The sequence below is a fragment of the Amblyraja radiata genome, chromosome 13 (genome assembly GCF_010909765.2).
Source record: "Amblyraja radiata isolate CabotCenter1 chromosome 13, sAmbRad1.1.pri, whole genome shotgun sequence".
Lineage (NCBI taxonomy): Eukaryota > Metazoa > Chordata > Chondrichthyes > Rajiformes > Rajidae > Amblyraja > Amblyraja radiata.
Window position 1 is genome coordinate 16,937,246 of NC_045968.1, and position 16,275 is coordinate 16,953,520.

Consider the following 16,275-nt stretch of genomic DNA (forward strand, 5'->3'; position numbering starts at 1 on the left):
CCTACTGTCCATGTATATATGTATCTAACTGCTCTGAAATACACTGAAAAAACATGTTCTGCACTGTTTTGACTTCAGACAGAATACAAAGGATGGTTATTTATTTATCCAGAGCTTCTTCTCTTATGCTGTGAAAAATTGATTGCTACTGTGTCAATATTCTATATTTGCATTCCCTATCTTAACTTTGCAATATTCAGATCAATTGATGATGAGATGTGACAATTTATTACCTCTGCTATCATTTTCGGCACACCTTTCTGCCAGCAAAAGCAACGCAGTTCATCGTTATTTCTGTAAATATAGTCTAAGATACTATGATAAAACAATATCATTTATAGTTGAAGGGTTAAAGACCAGTTTAAATCCTAATAGTGTTATTGATTAGCAGTAGAGGGGGAAATATTTTAGTTAGCTAGTAAAGCACTTAAATGTGTTCCCCAAAGGAAGTCTGTGGCTGTTTTGGGAATCCGTGATAGATTAGTAACTTTCAGAAACTGAGAAGGAAATAGATCAAACTTACTGAATCAATTTGATGATGAATTGGGTAGTGTTTTCTATTGTGTTTGCTATCTTATTAGTATAAACACTAAGTGGCCACAGTTTCTGACCAGTTAGTATTGGTATCAATTGAACACAATGCTATTTTACTTGTTTAGTTTAGCGAAACAGGTCCTTCAGCCCACTGAGTCCATGCCGACCAGCGATCACCCCGTACACTAACACTATTCTACACACTAGGGACAATTTAAAATCTTTACCGAGGACAATTAACCTGCAAACCCGCACGTCTTTGGAGTGTGGGAGGAAACTGGTGCACCCGGAGAAAAACCATGCGGTTACAGGGCAAACGTACAAACCCTGTACAGACAGCACCCGTAGTCAGGATCGAACCCGGTCTCTGGTGCTGTGAGGCAGCAGTTCTACCGACGCGCCATCGTGCCACTATTGATCAGAAAATATTAAACAAAACTTGGGTCTCAGTATAGCAGTTGTTGGCAGTCAGTTGTTGCTACTTGTGGATAGTTTAGACAAGTGGGAATTAATTGCATCCCACGACATAATATGCAAAGATGAAAGGGAAATGCTGCAACGAATGTGGAAGAGATCTTTTTCAAGGAAACTATGCATTAATGTTCCAATTTAATATAAGGCTTCAGGGTACTTTAATTAATAGATGACTGACCCATTCATAGAGTGATATAACATGCAAACCGGCCATTCGGCCCAACGCGTCCGTACCGATCAAGATGTCCCATCTTCACTATTCCCACCTGCCCATGTTTGACACACGTCCCTCTCAACCACTTCTATCCATTTACCCATCCAAATGCCTTTTGAATGCTGTTCCTGTATCTGCCTCAACTACCTCCTCTGGCAGCTTGTTCCACATATGAAAAAGGTGCCTCTCAGGTTCCTATCAAATCTTTCCCCTCGTAACTTAAACCTGTGTCCTCTGGTTCTTGATTCCCCTCACCCGGGAAAAAAGACTGTGTGCGTTCACATTATCTATTCTCCACCTCTGTTGATGAAAATGCTCTCCACTTTATCCTAGGTTCTGGATGGCTTGGGATAGTCAATCCTCAGTGTTGCCCACTTATAGACAATAGGTGCAGGAGTAGGCCCTTTGAGCCAGCACCGCCATTCAATGTGATCATGGCTGATCATCCCCAGTCAGTACCCCGTTAGTGCCTTTTCCCCATATCCCCTGACTCCGCTATCTTTAAGAGCCCTATCCAGCTCTCTCTTGAAAGGCAAGTCGCCGAACAAATTGCGTAAGTGGGACAGGCCCTTAATGTGCCAAACTGTAAAGTAGCAAGAAGTCTGCCTTACTGGAGTTGTGCGTGTGTTTCTAGGGAGGAGATTCTGAAGCGGAAGCTGTGGGAGCGAGTGTCTACCCACGTAATGGAGAACATCTACCTTCCAGCGGCTCAGTCGGTGAACTCGGGCACGTTCAACACCACCGTGGACATCAAGCTCAAGCAGTGGACTGACAAACAGCTGCCGCACAAAGCCGTGGAGGTGGGAACTACCGTGCATGTTTGCTCTCACTAAATTGTTAAATTGAGTGAGGGAGTGAGTGTTTAGATTGCATTTTATCCCCCACCCCTGGACTAAACGGTATGAAGAGAGAGCTGAAAGGAATACATTTATAAAATAATCGCTTTCACTTGCGTAGACAAAAATGCTGGAGAAACTCAGCAGGTGAGGCAGCATCTATGGAGCGAAGGAATAGGTGACGTCACCTATTCCTTCGCTCCATAGATGCTGCTGGGTCTAGACCCGAAACGTTACCTATTCCTTCGCTCCATAAATGCTGCCTCACCCGCAGAGTTTCTCCAGCATTTTTGTCTACCTTTGATTTTTCCAGCATCTGCAGTTCCTTCTTAAACACTTTCACTTGCATAACCTGCCTTTTAAACTGTCACTTGTCATAGAGCTAGCTGTACAGCACGGAAACAGGCCTTTCGGCCCACCTTGTCCATGCCAACCAAGTTGGCATTCTAGGCTGGTCCCCATTTGACCCACAGCCCACTTAACGCTCGCTATTCATATATCTGCCTCAATTCCTTTATTAAAGTCATAATAGTATCCACTTCCAAACCTTGCTCCAGTAGTTCCCTGTTGTCCCTGAGGTCCCTCTGAAATCTCTCGCCTCTCACCTCAAGCCTGTGCCCTCTAGTTTTAGAATCCTCTACCCTTGGATAAATTATATCGGTTTAAATGTTATCATCACAAAAATAAAATTTCAAGGCATGTTCACTTATCTATGTGGACTAATTTAATCTTCCCTGCTTGTTCTGTATTCTCCTGTCAACGTTCTCTCTTGCTTTGCATTCTTTCATTTACCTGTGCTACTTTCTCATTTCCATGAGCCTTCCTTTCCCTGCCAAGCCTGATACTGAATCAATGGGTTGGGAAATTAGGCCCTAAAATCTGACGAAGCAATCAGCTTTCATGTGAGAGTTCTTGTATTTGATGTTGGTCTCAGCCAGGCACCACCCTGCCCCCCACCATTGCACATGTGTGTGTTTTAGAGAGTGGGAGCCTGTGCTCTAAGACTCCTCAGAGGCACACGGCGTGGAAATGAGGCCCTTCGGATGCTCTTTTGCCTGCCCAAGCTTTGTTGACCTCCCAGAGGCGCGAGATGTCCGCGGGGGAATGTTGCCGACTGGCCCGCTGCGGACTGCTGGAGTACGTGCTGAAGGACGCACTGAAGCTCGGTGCAGCCAACAGCAAGGTTCGGTGGGGGAGGATCACAGTCTAGAGTCCTTCCGCTGCTGGACATGGGGGGGCAGGGTGTGGTGGAGACGCCCCTCAAAAATAAGGGAAGGGATTCCACGCCAGTGGGTCACATGAGTGGCAAGGGTGGGGGAGAAGTTTGTGTAAACAGTATTGAATGTTTGTATAACCTCCGAAAATGTCGGATGAATTTTGTGCACGGTTCCTATATTGTATATATTTATTACTTGAATAAAGTCTATTTTAAAATGTGCTCTCAGACTACTCAGTCGTCAATGTGGAAACGGGGCCCTTCGGCCCAACTTGCCCATGCCGACCAACGTGCCCCATCTACACTGGTGCTACCTGCCTACGTTTGTCCCATGTCCTTCTATACCTGTCCTATCCATGTACCCGCTCACTTGAAAAGGAACACTCTCCAGCTTGTGGGTAACATGGTATCCCAGCACTTTGCGTTTGGAGCTGAAGGAGGCCTTAGGATTCCATGTTCAGCCACGATGTTCCGTGGTACACGGAAACTCTCACCAAATCAACCATTTGTTTCACCGGCATTGCCTGAGACCAGTGACGGCAAGACTGCGTTCAGGTCACCAGGCCTGGAATCTGTCGCATTAATCATGTTAGATTAGATCACCTAGTACACAGTACTCTGTGTTTTTCAATTATAGCTTTCACATTTATTCCAAAAATGCAACATTTTGCCAACATCTGAGCAAGTCAAGATATGGCCATTTTAGACTACTTAAGGGCAGGACAGCTGTAGAGCTGCTGTCTTACAGCACCAGAGACCCAGGTTCATTCCTGACTAGGGGTGCTGTCTGTATAGAGTTTGTATGTTCTGGGATTTCTCCGGATGCTCCTTCCCGCCCTCCAAAGACGTACAGGTGTGTAGGTTAATTTGGCTTTGGTAAGAATTGTAAAATATTCCCTAGTGTGTAGGGTAGTGCTAGTGTACAGCATGGAGTGGACTCAGTGGGCCGAATAGCCTGTTTCCTCTAAAGTCTCAAATGAGCCTCAAAAGAAACAGCGTAAATCAGTGCGGCAACACACAGTCTGCAAGACCATTTAAATATATTAGCAGCATTATAGTTACAGCGTTCCCCATTATATTATTGTATTATTGATTATTGCATATTTATTTATTGTTAATGTTTTAATGGGCCTGTTCGGTTGCAACAAGTATAATTAATTGTTCCATTGTAATTGCGGGCAGAGCACCAAGGCAAATTCCTTGTATGTGAATACTTATAACCAATAAACTTATTCATTCATTCATTCATTGTCATTGGTAGATGTGACACTTAAACACTTGACTCCTGATTTATTTAAAATGTGTACTAAAAATAAATGTTTCTCGTACTGAAGAATTTATTGAATCCTATCAATATCTTTTAAAGTGATAGACAAGTTAATATCAATAGACAATAGACACAGGAGTAGGCCATTTGGCTCTTCAAGCCAGCACCGCCATTCAATGTGATCATGGCTGATCATCCCCAATCAATACCCCGTTCCTGCCTTCTCCCCTTGTCCCCTGACTCCGCTATTTTTAAGAGCCCTATCTAGCTCTCTCTTGAAAGCATCCAGAGAACCTGCCTCCAATGCCCTCTGAGGCAGAGAATTCCACAGACTCACCACTCTTTGTGAGAAAAAGTGTTTCCTCGTCTCCGTTCTAAATGGCTTACTCCTTATTCTTAAACTGTGGCCCCTGGTTCTGGACTCCCCCAACATCGGGAACATGTTTCCTGCCTCTAGTGTGTCCAAGCCCTTAACAATCTTATATATTTCAATGAGATATCCTCTCATCCTTCTAAACTCCAGAGTGTACAAGCCCAGCTGCTCCATTCTCTCAGCATATGACAGTCCTGCCATCCCGGGAATTAACCTTGTAAACCTATGCTGCCTATTAGAGTACGTAAGCAATGCTCGTGAGAGGAAACATAAATTAAGGTTGATGGAGTAATTATTCCTAGTTAAATGTTTAGGACAAACATTTCCAATTGTATTTATTAATTTACATGTATATGTTCTTGTTCTCAGGTGGCGTGGGAAACGCTGGAGGATGAGTTTGCCCGCTTTATGTCCGAGCCAAAAGGGAAGGACCACGATAATATATTTGACAAACTGAAACAAGCCGTCAAAGATGAGAGTATCAAACGTCACAAGTGGAACGAGCAAGCTGAAGACAGTCTGGTATGAAATCCGTTGATCGGTGTAAACGGGTGTGAATTAAATTGTCAAGCAGTTGCCAACGTTGGAGTTAGTTGCTGGTTAAGTTAGCATTGTGTGTGTGGTTGTGACACAAGAGGTGCTGTCTTCGCAGCGATTGAGGAATGCTTGAGAGTGGACAGAGTGAGGGGATGAGCATCTCTTCTGGATGGTCAGGCGTATGAGAGGTGTGGTGAAAGGGTCAGTGCGTGGTCCTCTGCTGAGCACATCGATGGCTTGTAGACAAAAATTGCTGGAGAAACTCAGCGGGTGAAGCGGCATCTATGGAGAAAAGGAGTAGGCGACGTTTCGGGTCGAGACCCAGAAGGGTCTCGACCCGAAACGTCACCTACTCCGTTTCTCCATACATGCTGCCTCACCCTCTGAGTTTCTCCAGCATTTTTTGTCTCGACCCGAAACATCACCTACTCCTTTTCTCCATAGATGCTGCCTCACCCTCTTGAGTTTCTCCAGCATTTTTTGTCTACTTTCCATTTTTCCAGCATCTGCAGTTCCTTCTTAAACAACACATCAATGGCTTGGTTGTGGAGATGGATTATAATAGATTTAAGTTTGATTATGATATAAAGCTAGTGAAGAAACAAATCATAAAAAGATTGTAGGCTACAAGCAGATTTACATTGGCTATGGGATTGAACAATATAGCAGGTATTGATCCCCAATCAGTACCCCGTTCCTGCCTTTTCCCCATTTCCCCTGACTTCGCTATCTTTAAGAGCCCTATCTAGCTCTCTCTTGAAAGTATCCAGAGAACCGGCCTCCACCACGCTCTGAGGCAGAGAATTCCACAGACTCACAACTCTCTGAGAAAGTGTTTCCTTGTCTCCGTTCTAAATGGCTTACGCCTTATTCTTAAATAGTGGCCCCCTGGTTCTGGACTCCCCCAACATCGGGAACATGTTTCCTGCCTCTAGTGTGTCCAAACCCTTAATAATCTTACAAGCCCAGCCGCTCCATTCTCTCAGCATATGACAGTGCCGCCATCCCGGGAATTAACCTGGTGAACGTGGGTGTTGTGGGTGTAATCATTGTTCTGGGTGTTCCACAGCGGGTCATCCAGCACAACGCTCTGGAAGATCGTTCTATCTCTGACAAGCAGCAGTGGGATGCAGCAATCAATTTCCTGGAGGAAACTCTGCAGTCCCGCCTTCGAGACAGTAAGTTTACAAGCTTTTAATTCCCATCCTAACTTCATAGGTTTAAAAGCCAGGTTAAGTTTCAAACCTTTTTAGTTTAATTTACTTTAGTTTATTGATACAGCGCGGAAACAGGCCCTTTTGCCCAGCGAGTCCACACCGACCAGCGATCCCCGCACACTCACACTATCCTACACACACTAGGGACAATTACCAGTTTATACCAATATCCCAACCTGCACATTGTTGGAGTGTGGACGGAAACCAGAGCACCCGGAGAAAACCCTCCCAGTTCCCCCCCCCCCCCCCCCCCCCTCCTCCACCAAGAGTCGATTAACCAGTTCCACAATTTGCAACGAAGTACCCTCTTGGGATCACACCATCCCCAGCCCAACAATCAGCCTATCAGGGAACCTCCCAGCCTGAGATCATCTGTTGCTGGCCCCAGTTTGTCGTGGTTTTTTCTTGCTTCCTGTCCACCCCCACAACCAGTTTGCAGAAGGGTCCTGACCCAAGACAGCAACTATCCATTTTCTCTGCAGGTGCTGCCTGCACTTTGTGTTTTGCTTGGGAGTGATGTTTTGGTATAACATATGAGACCACAATCACATACAAGAGTTGTCTACTCCAGAGACCACAATCACATACAAGGGTGTCCTACTCCAGGGACCTCAGCATTAACTCGACACCGACACACCAATGCATAACTGAGGGAGACTTGCATTATCAGAACGAGATGTAGATCTTGAACACATTAAAGAGTAGCGGGGAACTTTCCCTGGTGACCTGGGTCATATTTACACCACAGTTAATATCATAATTATACAGTCATAATTGCACTGCTGCTTTTGGCGATGGAGTGACAAATTCTCTCTTAACTTGACAGCGAATACGCATTGAATTGCTCAGTTTTCTGTGCGGAGGGTTAGTTTAGTTTAAAGATAGACACAAAAAGCTGGAGTAACTCAGCGGGACAGGCAGCATCTCTGGAGAGAAGGAATGGGTGATGTTTCGGGTCGAGACCCTTCTTAAGTTTACTTTAGAGATACAGCACGGAAACAGACCCTTCGGCCCACCGAGTCCATGCTGACCAGCGATCCCTGCATATTAACACTATCCTACACACACTGGGGACAATTTACATTGATACTTAGCCAATTAACTGACAAACCTGCACGTCTTTGGAGTGCGGGAGGAAACTGAAGATCTCGGAGAAAACCCAGGTCACGGGGAGAAGGTGCAAACTCCGTACAGACAGCACCCGTAGTCAGGATTGAACCCGGGTCTCCTTCTCTGTGAAGCAGCAACTCTACTGCTGCGCCGCTGTGCCGGGCAGGTTGTGAAGGGATTATGCACAGGCAAATCTTCCCCTCTTCACAAGACAGAATTTTGACTGGTGTCTTGTTATTTTTACAGCTGACTCTGCAATTCATGACATGGTGGGACCAGACTGGCAAGAAAGATGGTTCTACTGGAAATCGCGGTCCTCAGAGCAGGTGGGATATTGCCTTATTATCGAGCTCAATGACTACAACCTTTCCTTACAAGACAATTCCTCCAAACCAGGATTTATCCTAATGGGCGTTCACTGAAATGCCTCATAAAGCCAATGCTTCCTCCCGTAAATAAAGCGGCCAGGATGGTCCACACTTTTCCAGAGAGGTGGCCTCACACTGCCTGGTGCAGTTGCAGTAAAACTTCACTGCTCTTATATTCCTAATAAAGGCCATCATTCCATTAGGCGTCTCGATACTTGCCAGAATTCTATGTGTGAGGACTCAGCTGCAGGATCATTTAACAGCCAGCATGCTCCTACTCTCAGTGGTCTACCCTCTTGTTGAATATTGAAGTCATGAAATCGATGTTATTCATCACATACACGTATCAGGACACCATATCAATCATTTTATCTTTGTAACCCTGTGAAGGTTCTCCAGGGAATATGTTGATCCATTCTGTTTCCTGACATCACCAAGTTGGGAAGAACAGAAGCGACAAGTTTGCAGTAAAGAGTGCCGATCCTTGACTCCCAACTGAGCGTGACGCAACCATCTGATCACTAGTTATGTTATTGCTCGATTGATTTGCCAGGCAAAGTCCCTGGAGCTACTCTGTGGTCTTGGAGGGGAGGATGCTCCTTAAACTGTGGAGCATCCTGGACAATACAGCTCACCCCCTCCGTGACACACTGGTCAACCTGAGGAGCACCTTCAGCAACAGACTGGTTCCACCAAGATGCTGCACAGAACGCCACAGGAGATCGTACTTCCCTGTGGCTATCAAACTGTACAACTCCTCCCCCTTCTGTCATGGGGTCGACTGAGATTGACTCCCCTCCTCCCTTCCCCAATCTTTGCACATCCACCAAGCCTTTCCACTCGTCACTTTAATTTCATGTATCTTGTGTTTTTATGACTGTTGGCAGATCATTTTCCCTCCTGGGATAGACATTAGGTGCAGGAGTAGGCCATTCGGCCCTTCGAGTCAGCACGGCCATTCAATGTGATCATGGCTGATCATCGGCTTGTACTCGCTAGAATTTAGAAGATTGAAGGGGGATCTTATAGAAACGTACAAAATTCTTAAGGGGTTGGACAGGCTAGATGCAGGAAGATTGTTCCCGATGTTGGGGAAGTCCAGAACAAGGATAAGGATAAAGGGGAAGTCTTTTAGGACCGCGATGAGAAAAACATTTTTCACACAGAGAGTGGTGAATCTCTGGAATTCCCTGCCACAGAAGGTAGTTGAGGCCAGTTCATTGGCTATAACCATATAACAATTACAGCACAGAAACAGGCCATCTCGGCCCTACAAGTCCGTGCCGAACAACTTTTTTCCCTTAGTCCCACCTGCCTGCACTCATACCATAACCCTCCATTCCCTTCTCATCCATATGCCTATCCAATTTATTTTTAAATGATACCAACGAACCTGCCGCCACCACTTCCACTGGAAGCTCATTCCACACCGCTACCACTCTCTGAGTAAAGAAGTTCCCCCTCATGTTACCCCTAAACTTCTGTCCCTTAATTCTGAAGTCATGTCCTCTTGTTTGAATCTTCCCTATTCTCAAAGGGAAAAGCTTGATCACATCAACTCTGTCTATCCCTCTCATCATTTTAAAGACCTCTATCAAGTCTCCCCTTAACCTTCTGCGCTCCAGAGAATAAAGACCTAACTTATTCAACCTATCTCTGTAACTTAGTTGTTGAAACCCAGGCAACATTCTAGTAAATCTCCTCTGTACTCTCTCTATTTTGTTGACATCCTTCCTATAATTGGGCGACCAAAATTGTACACCATACTCCAGATTTGGTCTCACCAATGCCTTGTACAATTTTAACATTACATCCCAGCTTCTATACTCAATGCTCTGATTTATAAAGGCTAGCATACCAAAAGCTTTCTTTACCATCCTATCTATATGAGATTCCACCTTCAAGGAACTATGCACGGTTATTCCCAGATCCCTCTGTTCAACTGTATTCTTCAATTCCCTACCATTTATCATGTACGTCCTATTTTGATTTGTCCTGCCAAGGTGTAACACCTCACATTTATCAGCATTAAACTCCATCTGCCATCTTTCAGCCCATTTTTCCAAATGGCCTAAATCACTCTGTAGATTTTGGAAATCCTCTTCATTATCCACAACACCCCCTATCTTGGTATCATCTGCATACTTACTAATCCAATTTACCACCCCTTCATCCAGATCATTGATGTACATGACAAACAACAAAGGACCCAACACAGATCCCTGAGGCACCCCACTAGTCACCTGCCTCCAACCCGACAAACAGCCATCCACCATTACCCTCTGGCTTCTCCCATTCAGCCACTGCTGAATCCATCTTGCTATTCCTGCATTTATACCCAACTGTTTAACCTTCTTAACCAACCTTCCATGAGGAACCTTGTCAAAGGCCTTACTAAAGTCCATATAGACAACATCCACTGCTTTACCCTCGTCAATTTCCCTAGTAACCTCTTCAAAAAATTCAAGAAGATTAGTCAAACATGACCTTCCAGGCACAAATCCATGTTGACTGTTCCTAATCAGACCCTGTTTATCCAGATGCTTATATATATTATCTCTAAGTATCTTTTCCATTAATTTGCCCACCACTGAAGTCAAACTAACAGGTCTATAATTGCTAGGTTTACTCTTAGAACCCTTTTTAAACAATGGAACAACATGCGCAGTACGCCAATCCTCGGGGACTATTCCCATTTCTAATGACATTTGAAATATTTCTGTCATAGCCCCGGCTATTTCTACACTAACTTCCCTCAATGTCCTAGGGAATATCCTGTCAGGACCTGGAGACTTATCCACTTTTATATTTTTCAAAAGTGTCAGTACTTCTTTTACTTTGAAACTCATAGTATCCATAACTACTCTACTCGTTTCCCTTACCTCACATAATCCAATATCCTTCTCCTTGGTGAATACCGAAGAAAAGAAATTGTTCAATATCTCCCCCATCTCTTTTGGCGCTGCAGATAGCTGCCCACTCTGTTTCTCCAATGGACCAATTTTATCCCTCGTTATCCTTTTGCTATTAATATAGCTGTAGAAACCCTTTGGATTTACTTTCACCTTACTTGCCAAAGCAACCTCATATCTTCTTTTAGCTTTTCTAATTTCTTTCTTAAGATTCTTTTTACATTCCTTATACTCCACAAGCACCTCATTTACTTCATGCTGCCTATAATTATTGTAGATCTCCCTCTTTTTCCGAACAAGATGTCCAATTTCCCTTGAAAACCAGGGCTCTTTCCAATTTTTACTGTTTCCTTTCAACCGAACAGGAACATAAAGATTCTGTACTCTTAAAATTTCCCCTTTAAATGTCCACCATTTCTCTTCTACATCTTTCCCATAAAACAAAATGTCCCAGTCCACTCCTTTTAAATCATCTCGCATCTCATCAAAGTTAGCCTTTCTCCAATCAAAAATCTCAACCCTAGGTCCAGTTCTGACCTTCTCCATAATTATATTGAAACTAATGGTATTGTGATCACTGGACCCGAAGTGCTCCCTAACGCATACCTCCGCCACCTGTCCCGTCTCATTTCCTAACAGGAGGTCCAGCACTGCCCCTCCTCTAGTAGGTACCTCTATGTATTGCTGCAAAAAACTATCCTGCACACATTTTACAAACTCCAAACCATCCAGCCCATTTACAGAATGTGTTTCCCAGTCTATGTGTGGAAAGTTGAAATCTCCCACAATCACTACCTTGTGCTTACTACTAATATCTGCTATCTCCGTACATATTTGCTCTTCCAATTCTCGTTCCCCATTTGGCGGTCTATAATACACCCCTATAAGTGTTGCTACACCTTTCCCACTTCTCAGTTCCACCCAAATAGCCTCCCTAGATGAGCCCTCCAATCTATCCTGCCAAAGCACTGCTGTAATATCTTCCCTGACTAGCAATGCAACACCTCCACCTCTTGCCCCTCCAATTCTATCACACCTGAAGCAACGAAATCCTGGAATATTTAGTTTCCAATCACAGCCCTCCTGCAACCATGTTTCACTGATCGCCACAACATCATACTTCCAGGTGTCTATCCAGACTCTAAGCTCATCCACCTTTCTTACAATGCTCCTAGCATTAAAATATGCACATTTAAGAGACCCCCCGTCTCTTCTTCTGTTTATTTCCTTTTTTTTCTTTCTCCTCTTGTGTCCGAGTGCTTCCCTTTTCTGCTTCCTGCCTCCCATTCTGTCTACTAGCTTTCTCTATTTGAGTCCCTCGCCCCAACCATTCTAGTTTAAAGTCTCCCCAGTGACCTTTGCAAATTTCCCCGCCAGGATATTGGTCCCCCTCGGGTTCAAGTGCAACCCATCCTTTCTGTACAGGTCCCACCTTCCCCAAAAGAAGTCCCAATGATCCAGAAACTTGAATCCCTGCCCTCTGCACCAGTCTTTCAGCCACGCATTTATCCTCCACCTCGCTCCATTCCTACTCTCACTGTCGCGTGGTACAGGCAGTAATCCTGAGATTGTTACCTTTTTGGTCCTTTTCCTTAACTCTCCTCCCAACTCCCTAAATCCTCCCTTCAGGACCTCTTCACTTTTTTTACCTATGTCATTTGTACCAATATGTACCACGACCTCAGGCTCCTCTCCCTCTGATTTCAGGATATCTTGGATGCGTTGAGACACGTCCGAGACCTTGGCACCAGGGAGGCAGACCACCATCCTGGTCTCCCGACTACGTCCACAGAAACGCCTATCCGACCCCCTAACAATAGAGTCCCCAATTACAATTGCCCTCTTCTTTTTTTCCCTACCTTTCGGAGCAACAGGGCCGGTCTCTGTGCTGGAGGCCCGTCCGCTGTTGCTACCCCCGGGTAGGCTGTCACCCCCATCCGTACTCAAACAGGAGTACTTATTTGCAAGGTGTACCGACATTGGAGTACTCCCTCGTTCCTGCCTCTGCCCCTTGCCCTTCCTTAGCGTGACCCACATGTCTCTCTCCCGTGGTTTTGGAGTGACCACCTCCCTATAACTCCCCTCTATGACCTCGTCACTCTCCCTGACCAGACAGAGGTCATCGAGCTGCTGCTCCAGGAACCTAATACGGTCCCTTAGGAGCCCCATCTCTCTGCACCTGGTGCAGATGTGGACGTCTGGAGGGCCATCCGACACCATGACCTCCCACATCTGACATCCAGAACAGTACACTGCTCTGACTGTCATTCTCTCGCCTTACCCTGGATCCGATACCAGTATAATACAATAGAAACTGCTGGGAGAAATCAGCAGGTATCTGACACAAACAGCTGCTCCCTCTTGCCCTTTAAACTGCACCTTTATTATATAAACAAAAAGCACTGTACCTTTAGCCCACTGTACCCTTAGCCCACTGTACCTTTACTAAAGCACTGTACCTCTAACCAGAAAGCAGAAATGCTAACCTGAGGTTGCACCCAATCAGCTGCTTCCTCTAGTCTGCTTCCGCCAATTAGCGGCTTCCACCAGAACCCTCCCTATGGAGTGTGGAACGTTACGGGTTTTGGTAAGCCCTGACCCTCCTCCACTGTCTCCAACGGTCCCGGGCCTCTGTGAAAACAAGCCCCACGCCCGATTTAAGTACTCACCGCCCTGACCCTCCTCCACTGTCTCCAACGGTCCCGGGCCTCTGTGAAAACAAGCCCCGCGCCCGATTTAAGTACTCACCGCCCTGACCCTCCTCCACTGTCTCTGGCTATATTTATGAGGGAGTTAGATGTGGCTAAGGGGATCAGGGAGTATGGAGAGAAGGCAGGTACGGGATACTGAGTTGGATGATCAGCCTTGATCATATTGAATGGCGGTGCAGGCTCGAAGCGCCGAATGGCCTACTCTTGCACCTAATTTCTATGTTTCTATCCACAATCAGTACCCCGTTCCTGCCTTCTCCCCATATCCCCTGACTCCGCTATCTTTAAGAGCCCTATCTAGCTCTCTATTGAAAGTATCCAGTGAACCGGCCTCCACTGCCCTCTGAGGCAGAGAATTCCACAGACTCACAACTCTCTGTGTGAAAAAGTGTTTCCTCGACTCCGTTCTAAATGACTTACACCTTATTCTTAAACTGTGGCCCCTGGTTCCCCCAACATCGGGAACATGTTTCCTGCCTCTAGCGTGTCCAAACCCTTAATAATCTTATATGTTTCAATAAGATAAATAAAGTTCTATCGTATTGTATCGTATGAGCCGGTTAACTTTAGTTAAGAGTCTTTGAGAGCCTTTTTAGTATTTGGTACAACATTTATTTGTTAAAGATGATAAAATACAAAATAAATACAACATTTTATATTATATGTTAAAAATTGTAATTAAAATTAGTATTGTATAATATGCTGAAACTTAAAATGTCTTCTTGCATAGATCAATGAAGACGTATAATCTATTTCAAGCACAAATTGCTGACTAGCATTTTCACGTTCCTGTACTTCAGTGTTACATGTTTGACCCTATAGAGAAGGTGTCTGTCATTCTAGCATGTTCACAATGAAACCAAAGCAGAACTGGAGCGACTGATCAAGATCAATGAGGAGCATACCGCTTATCTTGCCAATGACGAGGTTACAACAGTGCGTAAAAACCTGGAGGCTAAAAGTGTAACTGTAGACACTATTCTGGTGAGTACAGTTCGCCACATTGTATCTCACTTTATTTCCAAATCCAGCAAAGTTTTGTGTATAATTTTGCGTGTACATATAAGACCATAAGACACAGAAGCAGACCATTCGGCCCATCGAGTCTACTCCACTACTCAATCATGGCTGATCTATTTATTCCTCTCAAACCCATTCTCTTGCCTTCTCCCCGTAACCTTCGAAGCCCTTACTGATCAAGAACTTGTCAATCTCTGCTTTCAAAATACCCAATGACTTGGCCTCCAATGGATTCCACAGATTCACCTCAGGCTATGGAACTTACTCCTCATCACCATTCTAATGGTACATCCTCGTTGTTCTGTTGCCGTGCCCTCTAGTTTTAGACTCTCCCATTGCTGTAAACATCCTCTCCACGTCCACTCTATCCAGGTCTTTCATTATCCGGTCGGCTTCAATAAGATGCCCCCTAATCCTATAACACGAGACGCCATCCAAAACATTGTCTGTCCTTTCCCTCCACAGATGCTGCCTGGCCTGCTGAGTTCCTCCAGCACTTTGATATGTTTTTTTATTTGTAGCTGTTACTTACTTGTAGGTATCTTTTATGAATTGAATTTGACAGTTGAAAAAAAGGCAAACCTGGATCTTGTTATTTTCGAATAAATCTATTGCCATGCAGAACAATGACATTTACAGCAATTTACAGAAATGTACAGCAATTTCTGCAAACCTCTTAAAATCTCGATCCCTGAGTGACTGAGATGGTTATAACTCATTATTACATTTATTTCATCTAGTGTACAAGTTCACATTTATTGTCACATGCACCAATTGCTACAGTGAAATTTATGTTTCCTGCCTCCAGATTAAAGATACTTGGCATCAAATTTACCGAAAGCACTTCTTGAAGAAGTCACTGAACCACTGTAATCTCTGCAGAAGAGGCTTCCACTATTATCAAAGGCACTTCATAGATTCTGAGGTATGGTAACAGTAGCAGAAGGACATGCCGAATGCGGTTCAGAAGCCTGCTTCACACGTGTTTTAGTCAAGTCTCGCAGCCCGCAGTTGCACGTTGCCCTTCAGCTGGGATGTGTCAAATAGCTGGTGACAGATCTCACAAACAGCGCTGCAAAAGCAGTACTTACAGTCCTGGCCCCAGCTAACAAATGGGTTCTGGATGTTTTTAAGGGCCTGTCCCACTGGCGATTTTTTTCGGCATCATTGACGTATCAGGTCACCGAAAAAAGTTGCGGCATGATGACGTATTGATGCGCGGTGGGTTTTTCCAAGTGTTGCAACATTTTTTTTGTCGCCGCTGGATTTTGAAATGTTCAAAATCTTTTGGCGACACTGATATCGCCAAAAAAATCGCAAAGTAAGGCAGGCCCTTTACTGATGTCAATACGTTATTCTTATCCATAAATGGGAATGTGCAGGTGCACAATAGAAAGTATCTCAGCCTGGTCTGGCCATTGTTGTGCTCCCGATCACCTGAACCTGCACGGAGCGGTGGACACAGCCCAGTCCACCACAGGCTCAG

The 16,275-nt window shown here is 44.8% G+C and overlaps 1 protein-coding gene across 4 annotated transcripts in view; it reads left to right on the top strand.

Moving 5' to 3' along the window:
• Window positions 1–16,275, top strand: part of opa1 (OPA1 mitochondrial dynamin like GTPase) — an 81,734-nt gene that overhangs the window by 43,453 nt on the left and 22,006 nt on the right. For all 4 annotated transcript variants that reach the window (XM_033031311.1, XM_033031313.1, XM_033031312.1 and 1 more), the window contains 6 exons: window positions 1,857–2,022; window positions 5,284–5,436; window positions 6,521–6,629; window positions 8,025–8,104; window positions 14,613–14,753; window positions 15,598–15,714. In XM_033031311.1, coding sequence (XP_032887202.1) covers window positions 1,857–2,022; window positions 5,284–5,436; window positions 6,521–6,629; window positions 8,025–8,104; window positions 14,613–14,753; window positions 15,598–15,714 — 766 coding nt within the window. The remainder of the gene's footprint in view (window positions 1–1,856; window positions 2,023–5,283; window positions 5,437–6,520; window positions 6,630–8,024; window positions 8,105–14,612; window positions 14,754–15,597; window positions 15,715–16,275) is intronic.